Raw genomic sequence first — 21,216 nt, forward strand, 5'->3', positions numbered from 1 at the left:
GAAACGGGTACTGGAATATTATATAACTGAAACTCAACCATGAACAACCTTGTACCTGTGCTTCTCACTGTGATTCCAAATAAAATTGTTTTTAATTAAAAAATTAGATATTCAGTAACATTTATCACCACATTGTAAAGTTAGTTTCTCCAGTTGTTCATGTCTTTTTCAACACTGTTTTAAGAACATGCTCTGGATGTCAGGAATCCAGGGACCTGGGTCCAGCTCTGTGAAGGGTCTTGGACAAGTCACTGTCAACACTCCAAGCCTCAGTTCCCAACATGCTCAAGTGAAGCAGCTGGAAGGAATCAGCCTTTTGTTGCCTGTAGCCTGCTACGGTTATGATTCAGACTCTGTCTAATGGAGAGTGAGTGTTTGTCTTTCATTCTCTCTTTCATCTAGTTCAAGTGTGTCAAACTTGATTCTCCTACGGATTACATGCCTTATTCTTCCTGTAGGCACTTTTCACTGGTCAATTCTTAGTAGGCATTTAATGAAAGTGCGAAATATCACTGCAGCAATGAAGATAATGCCTAAAGGAGGAACAAAACAGGTGACACAATATCTTTGTGCAATACACTTTTATTTTCCTTTTACCTTTGCAGTCATCTTTGAGTAATTGTTGTGTAAACAATAGAATGGAATGAAATTACATTAAATTGTATGCAAATGGCTCTAGAACACCTTAACAATTATGACAAGGCAATTATAAATAACTTTTTCCTTAGTAATATATATTTGCTTTTTAAAGTACATTAAAGAGCTGCCATATCTAGGGTTAGCTAGGAAAGAGCAAATGGTACATCCTGGGCGCCCACGTCCCTGAACGTTTAGATTCCAATTTGAAAATCCTCAGGGTTTTTTTTCTCGAATATATAGTCAAGCAGAGGGTACTTGGGTTGAAAGTATTTATTTTTGAAACTTAACAGCGTTTTATTTCTTAGTCATTGCACAAAATCCTATTATTTTTTCACTCTATCTGGGTATTCTGCAGAATTTCAAGTAAAATTCAGATTCTGGTATTTTCAAGTTTATCACCTTTGGAACAATAAATCCTATCACTTAAGGAGAAGTCAAATCAGAGATGGGCACATAATTAGCATTCTAATAGAATGGCAACATAACATAGCATTCTAACCATTCCAATGAAGCAAAACTTATATATGCCACTTTATGTAAAGGAAATTTTAGTTCTGAGACTATTTCAGAATAAAGCAGCCTCAGGCACATTCTTAATATGAAAGTTTACAAGGCACCTCCCTCTCCCAATAGACAATCAGATTGTGGATTGGTATTTTTTAGGCAAGAAAAAAAGAAAAAAAAAGGCATCCTAGTTTCTAATTCAGTCATTTCAAAAATCAGAAGTTACAAATGCTCCAAAGATAGATCTGAAACTTTGTTTAAATAACAAGAGATTAACTGCAAGAAGCATATAATCAAAACTTTTTTTCCTTATAGCTAAGGTATGTAATGCATAAATATATGAAAAATAAAATTCACAGTCAGTTTTAAAACTAGAATTCAAGTTTGGCTAATAAATCTTAATTTTATAAGTATATTAATTTCTAAATACAACATAAAAGAGGCAGTATTGTCAGATGTACAATTAAAGTATTATAACAGAAAGGATAATGATAGAATAGGCTTCTGATAGAAAAAATTTCTTTAGCCAATAAATAGGACCACCTGAGTGTATTTCACATTCTTTTCACTTAAGGGATATCCAAATTGGTTGCTAAGAATATTAAACAGCTTTTGGAAAAAATAGCAACAGTCGTGCAGCTGTGGCATTTGCTTGTTTTCATACTGTGGATTGCTAGAGAATAAAGCAGAACTCGGAGTGCTGTCGTTTTTTAAAATTTTTTTTATCCCATTTCATTGAAGCCAGACTCTTCACAATCTTCTGATTTTTCTGGGGAGTGAGAGTGGGGGATTGGGGAAAGGCTGAGGGGAGTGTTGTGAGGGGGGCATGACAGATTCAGGGTGATGCTGAGTGACATACATCAGCTGACACTCAACTGAGCAAACCCAATCAGCTTCACTTCATCAGGAATCTCCGACCCATCACAGCCAGAAGCCTGGAATGAGAAAGAAGACAGTGTCACTGCTGGTTTGCCAATGGCTGCCTTGGAAAGATTTGTTCAAGGGATGGATCCAAGGGGACTTCCCAAGATGCCTCTCTTGAAGGACCATGGGTGCTAATTGCTGGAAGAAATCTGGTCATCCTGTGATCAGGTACAGAAGAGAACTAGGGAAAGGGATGCATTAGCTTTTAACTTGTATTATTTTGTTTATTTTGTGTTTGGATCACACCTAACTGTGCTAAGCTTAGGCTTACTCCCTGCTCTGTGGTCAGGGATCATTCCTGGAGGTGGGAGCTCGAGGGACTACAGGTGCAGGGCATCAAACCCAGGTAGATCTTGTACAAGGTAAGTGTCCTACCTGCCTACCTGCTGTGCTATCGCTCTGGCCTTGAGGCATTATCTTTTTTTTATGTCACACCTGGCTATGCACAGGGGTTACTCCTGGCTCTGCGTTTAGGAATTACCCCTGGCGGTGCTCAGGGGACCACATGGGATGCTGGGAATCAAACCCAGTTTGGCCGAGTGGAAGGCAAACACCCTACCCACTGTGCTATTGCTCCAGTCCCCGAGGCATTATCTTTTTAAATACCATCAAGTGGAGCCAGAGAAAAGACTCAAAGGGCTTGAGCATAACCTTTGCATGCAGGAGGCCTGGGTTCCATCTCTGGCACCACATGGTGCCTGAGTACTACTAGGAGTGATCCCCAGGCACTGTGCATTGTGGCCCCCAAACAAAAATAAACCAAAAAAGAAAAAAAACCCAGAACAAGAAACAAATGCCATTCTGCAGGCTGGAGAGATGGCATAGGGCAGAGGCATGGGCTGCTCTATACGCACAGACTCCGGTGAGAGCCCTGCAACCTCAAAGCTCCCCAGCACCACCACATCCTTAGGCCCCAGCATTGAACTGTCTGACCAAGTTAGCCTGCAGCACCAGGAATGCCCTCTGAACACTGTTTGGGAGAACCACCCCTGCCCTCCAAAATGTACTGAACAGATTAAACCACCATTGTGCTATGGTTGCCGACTTAGAAACTGAATCATATGTCTGCCAATAACAATACAAAAATCTTCTTTCAATTTTAAGGTGATTTTTCTAATTAGAATCTATTTATATTGGGGGCCACAATATATAGAGGATTTATAGAGAATATATTCTATATATTCTCTATAATACTATATATATGCATATATACAGTGTTGCTCAGGGCTTACTCCTGCTCTATGCTCAGGGATCATTGCAGTGGGGATTGGGGAACCATATGGTATGCTGGGGATCAAACTCAGGTCAGCCACATCGTACAAGCAACCCACCCACTGTACAACTATCACTCTGGCTCCAGAGTCTAATTTCTAAAGAAAATTATTCAAAAAAAATTAAAAGATTATTAAAATAAATAGAAGAGTGGGTCTGCCTTAGTGGGTTAATCAAGGCAGTAGTGATTTGAGTTTTATCTCTCTCTCTCTCTCTCTCTCTCTCTCTCTCTCTCTCTCTCTCACACACACACACACACACACACACACACACACACAAAGCTCAAAGGGTTGGAGCACAAGCCTGGCATGCAGAGGCCCTGGTACAAGGCCTAAACACTGATGGGGAGGCTCCTCTCTCCTTGCACAAAAAGCGGGGGAACAGTGATAGGTCAACTGGCTGAACAAATGCTTTGCATGTAGATGACCCGGGTTCCACTCCTAGCACTGCATCGTCCTTTGAGCACTCCTGAGAGTGGCGCAGCTCCTCCCATCCCTCACGCACCTACATACAGATCTGGGAGTAACCCCTAAGCACCAATGACTGCAGCCAAACTAAAGAAAACCAAAACCAACAGTAGCCAAGAAGTGGAATGACTCATGACATATACATGTCTGTACCAAAACATTTTTCATAACATATTTTGTTTCTTATGTTTATGATATGTTTATTTACCTAAAATCAACCAAATTATAGTGCGCCAAATACTTTATCAAAAGAGAACGGAAATACCCTACTACCCTCCAATCTGGAGGCAAGTTTGATGAATGAAGGGTATTGAGCAATGAATTAGCAAAAGACTCTCAGCCTTTTCCTGACCTCCCCAATCACAGTGAAGTTGCTTAGTGCCATTCCAAAAAAAAAAACGGTACACAGCAAGTTCCGCCCTTTGTTAACCCCGGCATTTTCACTGCTTGTAAACATCAAATTAAAAATATAATTTAAGCCAGAGTAACAGGACAGCAATTAGATGATTGCTTTGCACTAGGGCCACCTGCATTCAATGTCAGCACCACATATGGGTCTGAGTCCCACCAGGTGTGATCCCTGAATGCACTCAGGCGTCAGTCCTGAGCACAGATGGATTGGCCTTAAAAACAGAAACAAACAAAACTCTCCCCCCAAGCCCCATAAAATTAGAATGTTTTAAAGTAATACTCAAAGTGAATAGTTCAGCTTATATTTTAAAAATCTGTAGCTTAAAGGGTAGGAAAAAATTAGTTCACTGTTAAAGAATTTACTTGGTACCTGTCCAGTGATTTATGGGACAGTCAAAATATTCAGTGAAGTCTGATTTTTACTGTGTAGCCAGAAAATGGTGATAGGAAACACTTCTGTATCACTTGTTGACGAAACAGATAGGCATGAAGCAGCTTTTCAGCTGAGCTATTTTCCAGTGAGTGTTGTCATGCTAATACTGCAATACTCACCTCTCCAGCCAATTCTTTCACCCCACTAACACTGGTTTCCTAAACCTTCCCTTCCACCCTCCTACTGCTAACACTCTCATTACTCAACCCAGTGGAATGGGACAGAGACTTCTTGTGAGATTGTAATTAATAGGTAACTGAAATAGCTGAAGGCAAACTCCTGGTGGGGTGACTGACCCAAAAGGTCAGACTGGCAACTACAGAGATCAGCAATCAGTTTCCAGACCATGTCAGAAAGTTGACAAGGGAATAGCAGGAGGTTGAAATGACAGAACCAGAAACAAAGTATTCAGAGGGTGGTTATGCCTAGTTGAAAGGAAAGCATTAAATCCCTCTTGTGAGGGGCAGTGGAAGTAGAACTTAAGTTTAGACGAGTTAATAGGGGGTCTTGGGAAATCCGTATCCTCCTTTATTCTCAGCCTCTTTTGGCTACTGGAATGTTATTTCCTGGCCCCTACTAAATTTTCTGACTTTGCTGCAAAGGCATTTGACCTTTTCTCCTCCATTCTTGCTCACCTTCACTGAACCAAGGCTCAGTTCTTGTCTTTCTCACTATTGCTAAAAATCAACATAATGAGGATAACATGCAAATAATCCTGAAATCTTGAGAGACCAGAGACCCTTTTTAAAGCAGCAGGTCACAAATGCTTTGGTCTCAGGATTCCATTACACCTTAAAAATAATTGAGAATGCCCAAACCTGTAATTCATGTATAATTATAATACTGTGTATTCTCCATATTTATATATTAATACCATTAAATTTTAACAAAGTCTAAGTCATACATATGTTAATATAATTGATTAAACAGACTAGGTCATACGAATATAATAATGTGTATTAGAAACAGTCCAATCTTCCACAAAGAACCAGAAAAGACAGCCCGTTCGACTTACTGCTCAGGCTAGCTCACAGCTGCATTTCCTGGAGCTGACTGCAGTATGTCACAACATTAACAAGATGCACACTCAAGTTTCTTGAGGTGGTAGAAAAACTCCTAAGTGTATTTGGTCTTTTATATTTAAATCTTACTAGTTTTTAAATTTATTTCGTAGCAGCTGAGTGACAACTTGCATGGTGGCTAATGTCAGGTGGTCACCCTGAACCTGGGGACTCTCTGGAAGCACCCTGACTGACTGACGTCTGTGATGGAATGGACCTTCCCTGTAGCCTGGGCACTAATTCTCTCCTGTGAGCTCCTGGCACAATTGGAGAGCTCAACAGAGTGTGAAAACCACTGTCCTCTAAAGTGTGATGCTCCAAATTTGCTTTTAGATGAATCATCCACATCTGGAGAGCTTGTAAAACAGATTCCTGGACATCTCTGCCCGATGCACTCCTGGTTCGTTACCAGGCTTGGGACCGAAGACTCAATATTTTTATTGAGTTTCCAGGGGAAAATATTGGTCTGGGAAATATGCTTGGAGCAGGACATTCACAGCTTCCACATGGACTGCCTCCTGCTTTTTATTAGAGTAATGTGTGGATACTTTAAAATGTATTTTTTTTTAAAAAAAAAAACTTCATTTTATTTTGGGCTGGAGTGATAGCACAGCAGGTAGGGTGTTTGCCTTGCACTCGGCCGAACCAGGTTCAATTCCTTCGCCCCTCTCGGTGAGCCCAGCAAGCTACCAAGAGTATCCCGCCTGCACAGCAAAACCTGGCAAGCTCCGCATGACGTATTCCACAGTAACAAGTCTCACAATGGAGACATTACTGGTGCCCTGAGCAAATCAATGAACAATGGGAGGACAGTGCTACAGTGCTACATTTTATATTAGAGTTTAGGTGACACAGTCCCAATGAGGGTTAATGTTAGCAGCACTGACACTGTTACTGCACCTGCACAACCCTCAAAATGCAGAGACCCTCCATCACTGTCCTGCTGTCACCTCTAGTTCACCTTTTCAGCCCCCCCCCACACACACACACATTCTGTGATGCCCCACTCATGCTAATAAAGTAAAGGCCCTCCCGTTGATCATCGATTTGCTCGAGCGGACCCAGTAACGGCTCCATTGGAGACTTTGTTGTTACTGTGTTTGGCATATCGAATACGTCACAGGGAGCTTGCCAGGCTCTGCCGTGAGGGCGAGATACTCCCGGTAGCTTGCCGGGCTCTCCGAGAGGGGCAGAGGAATCGAACTCAGGTCGGTCATGTTGGCTGCATGCAAGGCAAACGCCCTACCTGCTATGCTATCGCTCCAGCCCCACTCATGCTAATATAGTTTTATAATCCAAGGTCAAGGGTTTAGTATCATTTCATACTATTTCCTTGCACCCTTTTTGGGGGCGGAGGAGAATGGGGGTCATACTGAATGGTGCTCAGGGGAATAAATGTTGTTGGAGATCAACCAGAGTCAGCGGTGTATAAGGCAAATGCCTTAACCACTGACTATCTCTCTGACCCCTACATGGGTCTTTGTGAACTAAATTCCCCTCATGTCTCTGTATCACCTTTCTCCTACCCCAAATCTTTCAGTCGGAGGAGAAAGACTATACTTGCTGGTAGTTTTTAGTCTTATTTCAGTCTTGGCATTACCTGTACTTTAAGAAACATTACCCTAGTTACGCATCTTTCCTGCTTAAGTCAAAAGTTTCTAAAAATTAGGCCCTTTCCTCACCGGCTGCCAGAATACTTAATTAAATGCCTAGTTGCAATGCATGTTATTAAACTTCAGTAACTAAAATCTGTAATAATGCGCATGTAAATGTGTACCAATTGAATGCTAATTACATATACTTACAATTTGTATTCTCTCTTCAAGGGCCAATTAAATGTCTTAGTTTCTATTTCCACTGAGGTGGGATTTCTAAAATTCTACATCGGAAACAGAGAGACTCACTTTATGAAGCGGCAGAGTAGCCAATATTTGTGTTTGTTTTGTTTTGGGGCCAAACCTGGTGGTAATCATGGCATCTCCTGGCTCTGTGCTCAGCGATCACTCCTGATGAGCTCAGATCATATGGGATACCAATGAGAGTCAAGCACCCTACCTGCTGTATTAAGATGCCAGCCCTAAGGGAGTTAACTTTTAAATGATGAAAACATTTTACAAAGATTGTTCCAAGGTTTTTAAGAATAGAGTACTGATCTGTCAAAGTATATGCCAATGTAATAGGGGAGCTGAAATGCCCTCTATGCCTGAAACACTTTGAAAAAGGTATGATGCTAATAACAAAAGATTTCTAGTCCTGCCCTGCCTGTCCCTGCCCTGTGCCAGCAGCGGACATCACACTTCACTTATTTTTCAAATGACTAAACATTTCACTGGACAAGCACGTAATAATGCTGCTGTGTTACTGTGTACAAAGTACACAGTACAAAGATACAAGTACAAAGTATAATATACTAGTTCCATAAAATATACTAGTTCCATAAAGTACAAAGATCTGTACTTTATGGAACTAGTATATTTGCCCGTGAGGCCATTGTTTTTCTTACCTCAGCAGATATATAAGGTGTGGATGGACACCTTTTCAAAGCTGGGCCAAATGGTTCCAACAGGGGCCAGGAGAGGGAAAAAGATTGGAGAATGAGCCATAGACAAATGGAATGCATGACAGCTTTGGCTGAAAATGGGAACATTCAGTGGATGTTTTCAAAATTCTCAAGTGCCCCTGCCAGCCCCTGGGTTAAGGACTGCACAGCAATTAAAAAAGAAAAGAGAAGGAAAAGGAAAGAAAAGGAAAAAAAATCACATACCAAACAATACCAGGCAGTTTTGGGGCCCTAACACTTCCTTCCGAAAGCAAAGGAAGCTGTGAGATTAAATGAGAAACAGCCCAGAGATATTAGGCCTGGGAGCAGCAGAAGCGTGGGAGGAAATATGCTTCTTTGATCTTTTATTCTTCAATAAAAATAACTCCATGGATGAACAAAGGCACTTGAATCTCTGGTGGTTTACCAGGATGTTAGTGTCCTATAGAATATTAGATCAAGAATCAGTTCAAATTAGCCCCTAAGTGGATGTCGAACCAGCTGGCAACTGGTAACAATGAAACCCTTTCAGGTGTTAATTAGGGCTGAAAGAGTTAAGTGAAAGATAGAGGTTACTGAGTTTGGCATTATCAGATATCTTATATTTGGGGTAAAAGTCATCATTTTCATTACACTGGGAACATCCCCTCTCTACTCAAAAATTTTGAGCAGAAGGGGTCTCCCTGTGTGATTCTCACGGAGGACTCATGCAGACTCGTCAGTTTTACTGAATCTGGACCTTGCGCTAGATCAAAGATGAATGAGGATCTATCTGGGTGAACCCACAGAAAAACAAAAGTGTATGGCGGCCACAGGGTCCTGCCCCAAACAGCTGCTGAGAAGAGAGTCTTGTAAGACAGACCACAAGGCTGAATTCTCAACTTCGGCACTAATGGACCTTAAACAAGTGAGTTTTATAGAGCCTCAGATTCCCAAGATACTAAATGAACCTAATAAAGGACACGAGGAACAGCTCAGCAGCAAATAGCACCTGTCTTGCAAGTGTGAGGCTGTGATGTCGAGCCCCTGGGCTGCCCACTTCTGGCACTGCCCATCCACAGTGGCTGCACAAGTAATAGTAGTGGTTCTTGTCTGTGCATGCAAGGGCAAGAGAATTCTAGTTAAAAAAAAAAGAAGGTATGATGCAGAAATCATAACTCCAGTTCTTTTACTGGGGTTAGAAACAACTGTAAAGGGAAAATTATATATTATGGCTGAAGTAAAGTAAGTTTTTATTTTTTTAAGGTTTTAAAAAATAATTGAGGTTCTGTGATTCACAATACTATTAATTAATAAGAGACTGACACCCAAAGTGCCTGTCATAGAGGTAGGCGGGGGTGAGGGAAGGGCTGATGGGAGGGAAACTGGGAACACTGATGCTGGGAAATGTACAATGTACACTGGTGGAAGACTCTATGACTGAAACCTAATCATGACTAGCTTTGCAAGGGTCTATCTCATCTCACAGTGATTCAGTAAAAAAAAAAATCATAAAAATGAATTAATTTTAAAAAAGGTAAGCCCCGGCAGAGCCTGGCAAGCCCCCCGTGACGTATTTGATATGCCAGACACAGTAACAACGAAGTCTCCAATGGAGACGTTACTGGGCCCGCTCGAGCAAATCAACGAACAACGGGAGGGCTAATCTCATATATGATAGAAAATATTTCAAATAAAAATAGCAATTAAAGACAAAAAAGTAAAATACTGTTAATGTACATTTTCCACCTCCAGTGTTCCCAGTTCCTCCCCACCTAACCTTATACTTGTAAAGGAATGGGTGTTTCAACACTAAATAAAACTGAAACCCAATCATGAACAACTCTGTAACTCTGTATCTCACTGTGATCCAACTTAAAAACAAATAAAATTCAATTAAAAAATATTATTAATGATAATCTTTCATGGGGGCTGGAGCGATAGCACAGCAGTAGGGCGTTTGCCTTGCACGCAGCCAACATGGCCGACCCGAGTTCGATTCCTCTGCCCCTCTAGGAGAGCCCAGCAAGCTACCGAGAGTATCTCGCCCGCACGGCAGAGCCTGTCAAGCTACTCATGATGTATTTGATGTGCTAAAAACAGTAACAACAAAAGTCTCCAATGGAGACGTTACTGGACCCGCTGGAGCAAATTGATGAACAACGGGACAGTGACAGTGATAATCTTTCATGCACATAACTCCAACACAATGTGTAGCACTAGTGTATCTCCCTCTCTTCCCCAAGAATGCCAAAGTAAATTTTTAGAAAGAATAGAAGGAACTGATGAAGAACAAAATGAGAAGAAGGTGGGTAAAGAAAGAGAATGCAGGAAATGAGGAGGTCTGATCCATGACTGCTTCCTTACCCATAGCTGGGGGGCTTGCACTTTAGAAAAGAAGAACACCACTACTGGGACTGTGCAAGAATTACTTTAGTTATTGCCTTGGTGTGGTAAACAGAGCTGGTGAGCTAGCAAACTGGAGGAGGCAGAGCAGCCTAGAAAGATAAGAAACTATTAAAGTACAGGAAATGTGGATGAAGAGAAAGGACGGAATGAAGAGAATCCAGGAAACTAACCCAAGTTTAGGAGGGATAAAGGTGGGGGGGGCTCTTCCATTATTCTTGATTTTGTCTAAAGATAGTCTAGTAGGTATTTGTATAAAACCTTCAGGAATTAAAAAAGAATCACAGCTGTTATTCCTTTTTTTTTTAAGACAAAAGTTTAGAGACTGGGAATAAGTTAGCATGAAAATCTTCATCTTGTCTTGGTTTACATGTTTAAAATTAGGAAAATTTTCTGGAGGTGGTAGCACTGCACTGTAGCACTGTCCTCCTATTGTTCATCGATTTGCTCAAGCGGGCCCAGTAACGTGTCCATTATGAGACTTGTTGTTACTGTTTTTGGCATATCGAATACATCATGGTTAGCTTGCCAGGCTTTGCCTTGTGGGCGAGATACTCTCGGTAGCTTGCCGGACTCTCCCAGAGGATCAGAGGAATCGAACTCGGGACGGCCACGTGGGCCTCATGTAAGGCAAATGCCCTATCCGCTGTGCTATCACTCTAGCCCCTGGAGGTGGTATGCTATGTTTTTACATATAAAAATGAATATTTACTTTGGCCTAAAATGCTAACATAGTATACCACTTTCTCATCAACCTATTATATAAAGGAAACATTCATAAATATATAGGTGAATTAGAAGGACAACAGAGATGAGAGATTATGAATTGTTCAATATTCCTCTCTGTCTGAACAAAATGTTGTTTTATTAACAAAACAAAATGGATTGAAGGGACCACCAAGTAAATGATGCTTGGAGGGCTTGCTCAGGATAGGAGATGTGTGCTGAAAGTAGACTATGGACCAAACATGATGACCACTTAGTATTCATATTACAAATCATAACACCCAAAAGGAGATAAAGAGTAAAAGAGAAAGTGCCTGTCACAGAGGCAGGGAGGGGATTGGTTGGTGGCGGGAGGGATACTGGGAACACTGGTGGTAGAGAATGGACACTGGTGGAGGGATGGGTACTCAATCATTGTATGACTGAAACGTAATCATGGGAGTTTGTAAGTCTGTAACTTCATGGTGATTCATTAAAATAAAAATTTAAAAAATTGGATTGCTTCTGATAAGTTATTTCTGTATGAAAATCTTTGTTTTATTTCTTTTATCACAAGGTCTGCGGTTTGAGGCTCTTCGTGTTCCTGGAGCAAGACGCCGCCATTGGGCTACCCTAGCATGTGACGGATGAATAGAGATATTACTGACACCCACTGAAGCAAATTGATGAGTAATGGGATGTCAAGTGATCAAGTGATCACAAGGTCTAGCCATTCTTAAATAGATGACCAAGAATGTTAATTAGCATCCAGCTAACATTTATAGTAAGTAATGAATAATTTTGGCCACACGCATTTTTCTATTACATTTTCTCAAAAAATAAGAAAGCCATATTACCATTACACACAGTGTATAGCCAAGTGTTGGTCATCTTGATCTCAAATTTCATGGGGCAATACTCTGGTCTTAACTAAAATGAATTGATAATTTAAGTGAATCAGTTAATGTATTATTTGCTAAAACTTTTAGATAAAGAGTCACTTTAGACTGGCAGACATCAAAAAGCACAAGAATAATGGCATGGTTGTGGGAGAAAGGGGTTCTGGTTCACTGCAGATGATGGAATGTCTTTCTGGAAAAAAGTATGTACATTCCTAAAAAAATCTAGGAATTGAGCTTCTATTTGAACTAGTAATGCAACTTTCCATAATATACCCCAAGGACTCAAAAACAAAATGGACAAAATACATTGGTACCCCATGTTCCTTGCAGCACTATCCACTATAGCTAACATCCAGAAACAACTGAACTCTTCAGGAATAGATGACTGGGGAAAGAAACTATGGTACATATACACAATGGAATATCACTCAGTCATAAGAAAAGATAAAGTCATGCAATTTGCTGCAACATAGTAGGACTTGGAGAGCATCATGCTGAGGGAAACTGGTCAGAGGGAGAGAGACTGACACAATAATCTTTTGCATGTGGGATATGAAGAAATGTAATGGTGGAATAACAAATAACCAAAAATAATGGAACCAAAGAACATGAGAAGTGGTATTCAGTAGAAAATATACACCTGAGGGGACGATAGCAATGGTGAAGGGAAAACCATCCTGGAGGAGAAGGTGGTGCTCAAAGGTGGTGAATAGTATGTATGAAACCCTAAACCACAATGCAAAAACATATATATTTTAGAGTCACGCCCACAAACCATCTCCGGCATCAATTAAGCTCATTTACCGGCAATGATCCAGAGACTCACAAATGATTCTTCTTCTTTTATTTTTTTTTGTTTTTGGGTCACACCCGGCAATGCACAGGGGTTAATCCTAGCTCATGCACTCAGGAATTACTCCTGGCAGTGCTCAGGGGACCAGGGCACTATAAGGGAGGTTGGGAATCAAACCTGGGTTGGCCACATGCAAGGAAAATGCCCTACCCAGTGTACTATCGCTCCAGTCCCTCAAAAATAATTCTTGAAAAAGACCAACGAGTTGCAGAGATCCTTCGGGACCCTGAGCAAGGCTGAGTTGCCCAGGGCACCGTAGAGGGGGCAGGTGAGCCCGGCACTCACCCAAACAGAGCTCAGGCAGTACAAAACTTCCACACTCCACAACCACCGCTCTGTTCCCAAACAGACTCCATTGCTTGGAAAGAGCCTCATGCAGAAATTAATCTGCTGAATAACTCTGGCATGCAGGTTTTGTGATTGGAATATCCAGGCTTTTAGGGAGTCGGAGATGGGCTACCTCCCCCCATCTTTTTGTTACTTCTGGAAGCCCTCACAGTCACACACATGCCCTAAAGCTGAAGACCCATTAATAATTTAACTCCAGCAGTATCACTGTGTTTAAAATTTTTTAGATTTATAAATTTGAGATGCAGGTGCGTGACATCTCAAACTCTACAACACTGATAAACCATGAGTAGCATAGCTGATTGGATGGGATGCAATGCAGAAGGCAACCAATCTCAATTAACAAAGTATAAACACAAAGGGCTTAAATTGTAATAACATCTTAATAATCTCATATACAAGGACTTAATGATTCCATGGAGAGATACAACAATCTTCATTAACTTTCTTCCAAGAAAACATATTTTGATCATTCTGTTAGCAATGATCAGGACAGTGGACAGACAGTGCTGTTAGCAAATTATTGATAACAAGCAATGGGAAACGAATTACTGATGGCATGCTATGAAAGGAAGCCTAAGGGGTGGCTGGGATAATTGAAGACAATGGAGAAGAGAAGGTGTAACGGTGGTGGGACTGGTGTTGGAATACTGAATGCCTGTAACAAATCATTATGAACACCTTTGTAAACCACAGTGTTTGTGAAGAGTGTAAGGGAAAATAAAATTCGAAAAATAAACAAAAATCCCCACATATATATTTTAAAAAGTGCCCCTCAGAGAAACAGACTGGTGAGCGGGAGGCAGGTGGAGGTGGGGGGTAATTGGTGGAGGGCACTGGACACTGGTGAAGGAAGTGATGTTGAACAAATGCATGCCTGAAACACAATCATGAAAAACTCTGTCATTATCTTAAGGTGACTAAATAAAAAAAGTTACTCTGGGTTATCAAGAATTCACTTGATTTCTAACCACCTCTCTCACACCTCTTGATCTAATAACTGATCCCTGTATGCTTACTATTACATATCTCTGTGGCTGCCCTTGTTCTTATATTTAAAATCTCTGGCTTCAGAAATAACTATTGGAGTAGTTCCTCTCTTTGAGGATGTTACTCTGATTTGAAATGTGGAGTTAAATGGAGACTGGTCTCTACCACCAGTCAGCTGTTCACCATTGAATCCAATTAAGTACACCCTTTCCACATCAACCAGCCTCATTTTTGAAAGCCTAGATTCTCCTGGCCTTCACTTCAGGGAAGTTTTCATTATGAGGCTTGCTTGGAATTCAGTTTAATTTTGTCTTTTTGATTACAAATACAAATTGGAAGCATTGGCCCTTTCTCAGGAAATAGCTAATGGTGAAAATTTTGCTCAACGAAGAGGAAATTTCAGTTGTAATAAGAAAATGTTCCCACATGTTGTAACCTGAAAGAAAACAGTAGTAAGGAAATTCAGATCAGGTTAGTAAGATTAAGATTCCTTGCTGGCACAGCACGGCAAAACATTTACTATTTTATCATAACTTTCCACTTACCAACTTAAATGTCAATGTTTTTAAAGCTTTGGGATCATCTACAATCTTCTGTAAATTAGCAGCCACTGTAAAATACAAACATGGAGAGAAAGTGTTCAAAATTATTTCTAGTAACACTGAATACCCACATCAATGATTGAGAAAACTTGGTCAGCGATGCAATCAACTACAAAATCAGTTCTTTTACAGACACTAAGTCCATAGATATGTGATCAAATGTCACACTTTTTTTTCCAGTTTGTTTTTTTTTGGGGGGGGAATCACATCCAGCTGTGCTCAGAGATTATTCCTGACAATGCTAGGAAGGCTAGGAAGACCATATGGAGTAACTGGGGATCGAATCCTAATCGGTTGTATTCAAGTCAAGCACCCTACACACTGTATGTACTATAGCTCTAGTCCCCTCACCCACACATCTTTTACAGTATTACATGTCTTTGGTACATCTCAATTAATCATTTTATACTGACACTACATTTTATAAAATGATGTAAGAAATTAATTTCTGTTTTTTGTTGTTGTATTTGGTGGTTGTGATTGGGGGAAGCTCTGGGCTGGTCATGCCCCTGGAGAGGATCATGCAGTGCCAGTGAACCAACCCTGGCCCTCCTGTGTGCAAAGCAACCCACTGAGTTATCTTGCCAGGCTTGAGGAATGATTTCCTAGTGGAAATGAGAAACAATACCCAGTTCCAGTACTCCAGTTACTTGGTTTTTCTCAACATGTATTACACCAGGAAATATCGAGTCAGGAGAGGACAGTACTAAACACAGAGGATGGATGTGGGAAGGGATTGTCTCTGCAAATAACTGGTTAACACACTGGCACTCTTACACATTCACTCCATTCACTGAACCCATTTTTTAAATTGAATCACCATGAGATTCAGTTACAGAGCTTTCATGATTGAGTTTCAGTCATACAATGATGGAAACACTCATCCCTCCACCAGTGTACATTTTCCACCAATGTCCCCAGTATCCCTCCCACCATTCCCATTTCATCTCACACCCTGCCTCTGTGGCAGGCACCTTTCTTCTTTCTCTCTTATTTTGGGGCATCATGATTTGCAATACAGATACTGAGAGGCCATCATGTTTGGTCTTGAGTCTACTTTCAGCACACATCTCCCATCCCGAGCGATCCCTCCAACCATCATTGCCTTAGTGATGCCTTCTCCATCCCAACTGCCTTCTCCCCCAGCACACGAGGCAGGCTTCCAAACAATAGAAGCAATCCTCCTGCCCCTTGTCTCTACTCTCCTTGGGATATGTCCATTGTTATCAAAGCCACCAAATTCAGTGGGTAACCTTCAGGACTAGGGCATATGTTTAAATGCTTTCAGACCATAGTGGTTTTTCAAGTCCATGAAATGCCACCTTGAGTCATATTCAAGCAGCTGAACAGATCCTAGCATGAGAGGCTGGCCGTCAGTTTGGAGCTCAATTGTGCAGGTTTGTTTTCAGTATTAGTGGGATTCACCCTAAACTCGTCAGGTGAAATAATTCTTTATATGTTGTAGAGAAGGCAACTTTTCTGTTTACTTCTCTGGGTTGTGGTACCGTTTATAAAAAGAATTATCATAGCATAATAATGATGGGCATTTAAATCTTGTTTTTCTCACCAAACCCATGGTATAAAGTACCTGAAGTCCAGTAAGGACTCTTGGGTAAGAAAAAAGAGACTGGGGCTGGAGAGAGAGTGAAGCAGGTAGGGGTGCTCTGTCTTGCATGTGGCTGATCTGGGTTCGATACCCAGAACCCTTTGTTCCCTTGAGCAACACCAGAAATGATCTATGAATGTAGAGCCAGAAGTAATAAAGAAAAAATTATTGAAAAAAACTAGGGTGGGAAACCTATTTCTATGAAGAAATTTATTTGCCTAGATTAAAAAAAATCTAAGATAAAATAATAAATATTTTGAGGAAAGTTTTTTTTTAGTAGAAAAAGGCTACCAAATGAGAAAAGAAAGCAATCTACAGATACTTTCAATTTTGTTTTCATTAAAAAATTTTGTGCAAGACCCAGTTGATCTCAGGGCACACTCAGGGATCACTTTTGGCAGTGGAATTTATAAGGTGCCAGGGATTGAATAGAAGTTAGCCACCTTCAAGGGCCTTCTTGCACTATCCTCCCAGTATCCTCTAGGATACTGCATCTCTTTAAGGATGGCTCTCTAAACGATCTAAAGGTATGAACTTCATATGGGTTATTTTACTTCATTTAATACATCAGTTGCAGAGGGAAAAATAAATATTCATATACGACTCAATCTGGTCTGTTTCTCTTTATAAATCACAATTACAGGCATCATTTTATCTTCATCTGTTATTGCTCAATACTTCCATTTTCAGTTATCTGCATAATGTTCATTTTTGGTAACATTCCTTGCACAACTTTGTTTATTTTTTCCAATTTTGTTGTTGTTGTGGTTGTTTAGACAAGCCTACTAAGACATCAGGTAGATCCTAAGCCATCTATCTTAAATGAACCCTAAGTTATCATCATTGCCAAGATTTATTTATTTTTTTACTTCTTCAACAGAGTCCTGAATGTATTCTCCATACTAAAATCACCTACTAAACCATGCAAGAAGCACTGGCTCATGGACTACAAAATTCTGCCACAAAATTCTCAGTATTTTTAATATTACAGCATTCTAACCACATGCAAACTACAGTCACTGAACAGTCACCATTTTCCTGAGAAAGGAAAGGATTCTAATAGTTCCTCTGATTTGGCAGATTTCATGAATGGCTATAAAGTCTTCATCTGAATTTCAGTCCTTTCATTAGAGTCTCTTGGCTAATGTGGATGATTTACTGCCTTGTTCTGGGTCATCTATTTCCAGTCTGCTTTCTAATGTTCTGCCAACAGCAGCATTGTGTCCTACATCAATTCTCAGTGCTCTTTCCGTACCCACCTATGTGTGAGGGTCAATTCCCAGGCACATGGTGAAGCAAGTTACAGTCTGGAGAGCAAGACCATGCTGTGCGCATCGCCAACAATCACCCCAGAATCCACACTCCCTAATTGTGAATCCCACACCTCCAGGACATTAGAAATTCAAATTCTGTCTTCCGCTCAAAGCAAAAATAGCAAAACTGGCCACTTACCTGATTACTTATCCCAGCTGCTAGGCTTATTTTCAATTTAGTTGATTCTAATTTGCTGTAAAGTGCTATAAAATACCTTCATTTAACTGACATCACATAAAATTCAGGGTGATGCTAATTTCTCTTCCAGTTGCATTGCTCATTAAAGAGATGGGTGTCACTGTTTTTGCCCTTCTCCTGACTATGCACCTGGGTTTCAAAAATAAAAATGCTCCTTACCTGGAACGTGAGCTGAGAAGGAAGGACTGAGTAGGGTTGGTTATTACTTTAGAGCAGTGTGTCCCAAAGTGGGCAATACCAACCCCAGGGACTACTGGAAGGATAGATAGGGTGGGGCTTGGGGGGCTCAATTGTAGCCTCCATGTGCAACTAGGTGCTGCTTTCTGTTTGGTTACCTAAAGACTGGATTTCCAGGGGTCACTGTGGGGTTTTTTTTGTTTGTCTCTGAAAAGCAGAGGTAACCAAGTAAGGTTAGAGATCTCTGCTTTAGAGCATCCTAAGTATGTGCTAATAATACTGAACCTATTTTTTTAAAAGGCAATGCTTCTGGGACACCAGCAGTGCTTGAGGCAATCAGGACTACTCCCAGTGGTATTGGGAGGCCAAGCAGTGCCTGAAACTAAACTTAAAGCCTTCTGCATGCTATGAAACTTGACCTATTTCTCTCCCCTTAACCTAAGGTTTTAAGGTCTTTTGGATTCCCAAATATGTGAGTCGGCTGAATCCTGTTATACTCAAGTGGCCATCAATTTATTTCCAGTCTATTATCCTCTGAATTCTTCCCCATCCCTAGCCCCACCCCTTCATTTCATGAGTGCTGCCTCTGTTTTTTGACCAAACAGGTATACAATTCATACTCCTGGGAGTCTTGGGATTTGGGCCCTATTGTCCTACCCTAAGGTTCCACACTGCCTTTGTTGGAACAATATTTCTTGATATTTTGTGGACCTTCATTAACACTTCATGCCTGAGTGCCATCTGTCAGGAATATATGCTTCTATTTGCTCTTTTGCACAGCATTTGGCCAAAGGTTTAATAAGTACTGGGCTTTAGGAAACTATGATGATACCATTAACAGCTATCTGAAAACGTCACTGATGCTCACTACCTCTCAGAATCTAACTAGAGAAGGCAAGGAAACCATCCTGGGAGTAATCTATCATAGGCAAGGAAGCAGAGCCCACAGTTCCTTGTCAAACTAAGTTAGACATTCTCCAGACACTGTTTTCTTTATAAACTCCTTGCACTACTCAAATTCTCTACATCTTGACAGAAAAGTAACAGTTTCATAATAACTACAGCCTGTGTTTGTATTCTGAGTGATTAGTTGAAAGATAACACATTTTCCCCAGATACCCAGGCTATTTCACAACAATCTCACATAGCATGAATGTTCTGGTGGCAGTGAATTCATTTATTTCAATCAAGTTATTGCCAACCAAAAGTTGGTAAAAAAAAAAAAGTGCAGCACTGAACACTGCATCTGATGCAGTCCCCATGTAAGAAATTCTGAGAAGATAAAAGCATAAACTTGATCGCCATTTCTTGTGTGCTGTGTCCCACTCCCTCACCCACCAGCCCTCCTGACTCCCCCAAGTATCTGGGCCCTGGGCCTGAAGGGTCATACCTTTCTCAGTGGGCAAGCCTTTATCTTTGTCTGTGCCGGCTGAATTATTTCTCGATATTTCAAGAACCTAATGCCAATGTTAATGCAGCCCTGCAGTAGCTCTCTACTTCATGCCTCACAGGGTATGCACTTACATCTCCTGCTGTGAACCCACAGACTCTGGTGTAGCCCTGGATGCCTCTAGGGAGAGACTGCCACACTCTCCATACTACTAACCTTAGGCTAGTTTTTTCCCCCTAAACTCTGAGAGTCATCCTAAACTTTCAGATGGAAAGAGAAGTAACCAAAAGCATTTATAAACCAAATAAAGATGACTCTATTTTGCTCCCTAAATATCAGGCTCATTATTTTTGGCCACCCTGGCAATGCTCAGGGTTACTCCTGGCTCTGCACTCACGAATTACTCCTGATGGTGCATGAGGGACAATATGTGGGATGCTGGGGATTGAACTTGGGTCAGCCATGTACAGGGTAAGTGCAGTGTCCGCTGTACTCCAGCTCCTTAGGCTTACTCTTTAAGAGAGGAGAGCTGCCTATTGTGTCTGATTCTCATTTCTGCATCCATATGACTTTCAGACTTTGCCTCCTGGTCAGAGTGTATAGTCCCCTGAATGTGGACAGGTTTACTTGGTCTATTTGTGCTTGAAGAGATGTTTGTATAAAATGGAGCTAATTAATGTTATTAATAGTAAATTCCAGATAGGATTATTTTGAAGACTGAGTTAATAGACTTAAAAGTGTTAAGAATGGAGCTTGATGTTTAGCAACTGCAGAGTAAATATTAGCTTACCCTGGAGAACTGTGTATCTCAACTGATTTTTTTGCCTTCATCTTATTTCCTTACGCGTATAACCTCTACATCGCTTCAGCCCTCTATGAGGGGATTATCCTGGGTACAGTCTTATCTGAGGTCAGACCTGTTCCCCAAAGGTAGTCTGTCTGTGTTCAATGTGGTTAAGCTGCAATTTCATTTGTTATTTGGAGAACCTAGGAAGATGTGTCTCTTTAGGAAATACTGTTTTGGTAATACTGTTTGCATCAAGTTCTGCATAAGCTGTTTTTCCCCCAGTGGTTCCAGAGAATCTCTATTGTCAGGCCTCAGTCATTTTTTTTTTTGCCATTTACTCCCTTTTTTTGTAGACCAGTAAGCAGGTGTGAAAAGGCTGAAAACTACTGATCTAACATCTTTCTTATTATAATAACTGCAGGGCTCTGGTCCCATATGAAAGAAAGGTGCCAGTAAAAAGATTGATGGACAATCTCTACCAATCTCTACCAAGATACAATTGCATGCTGAAATGACCCTTGCAGATCTAATTTCTCCACTAGATTCAAAGTACTTGACTAGGCAAAAGCCTTGCAAAAAATCAGCTGGGAAAGATCCTCATGTGCACAGACTGATGACTTCTCACCATATCCTCCACTTCTGTCCCAATTCAGCTGCCATGGTCCTGTGTCTGGACCTGTAAAAGGCAGTCAGGTGGGGCATGGCCAGT

The 21,216-nt window shown here is 40.9% G+C and overlaps 1 protein-coding gene across 1 annotated transcript in view; it reads right to left on the reverse strand.

Annotated features, from left to right (window-relative positions):
• Positions 1-564: 564 nt before the first annotated feature.
• STK39 (serine/threonine kinase 39) overlaps positions 565-21,216 on the reverse strand; it is a 301,932-nt gene continuing 281,280 nt past the window's right edge. Inside the window, exons 17-18 of the mRNA XM_056110251.1 lie at positions 14,979-15,043; positions 565-2,078 (exon numbers count right to left, since the gene is read on the reverse strand). Of these exons, the coding sequence (XP_055966226.1) occupies positions 2,004-2,078; positions 14,979-15,043 (140 nt within the window). The 3' untranslated portion in view covers positions 565-2,003. The remainder of the gene's footprint in view (positions 2,079-14,978; positions 15,044-21,216) is intronic.

Source organism: Sorex fumeus, unplaced genomic scaffold (genome assembly GCF_029834395.1).
Source record: "Sorex fumeus unplaced genomic scaffold, SorFum_2.1 ptg000009l, whole genome shotgun sequence".
NCBI classification, from domain to species: domain Eukaryota; kingdom Metazoa; phylum Chordata; class Mammalia; order Eulipotyphla; family Soricidae; genus Sorex; species Sorex fumeus.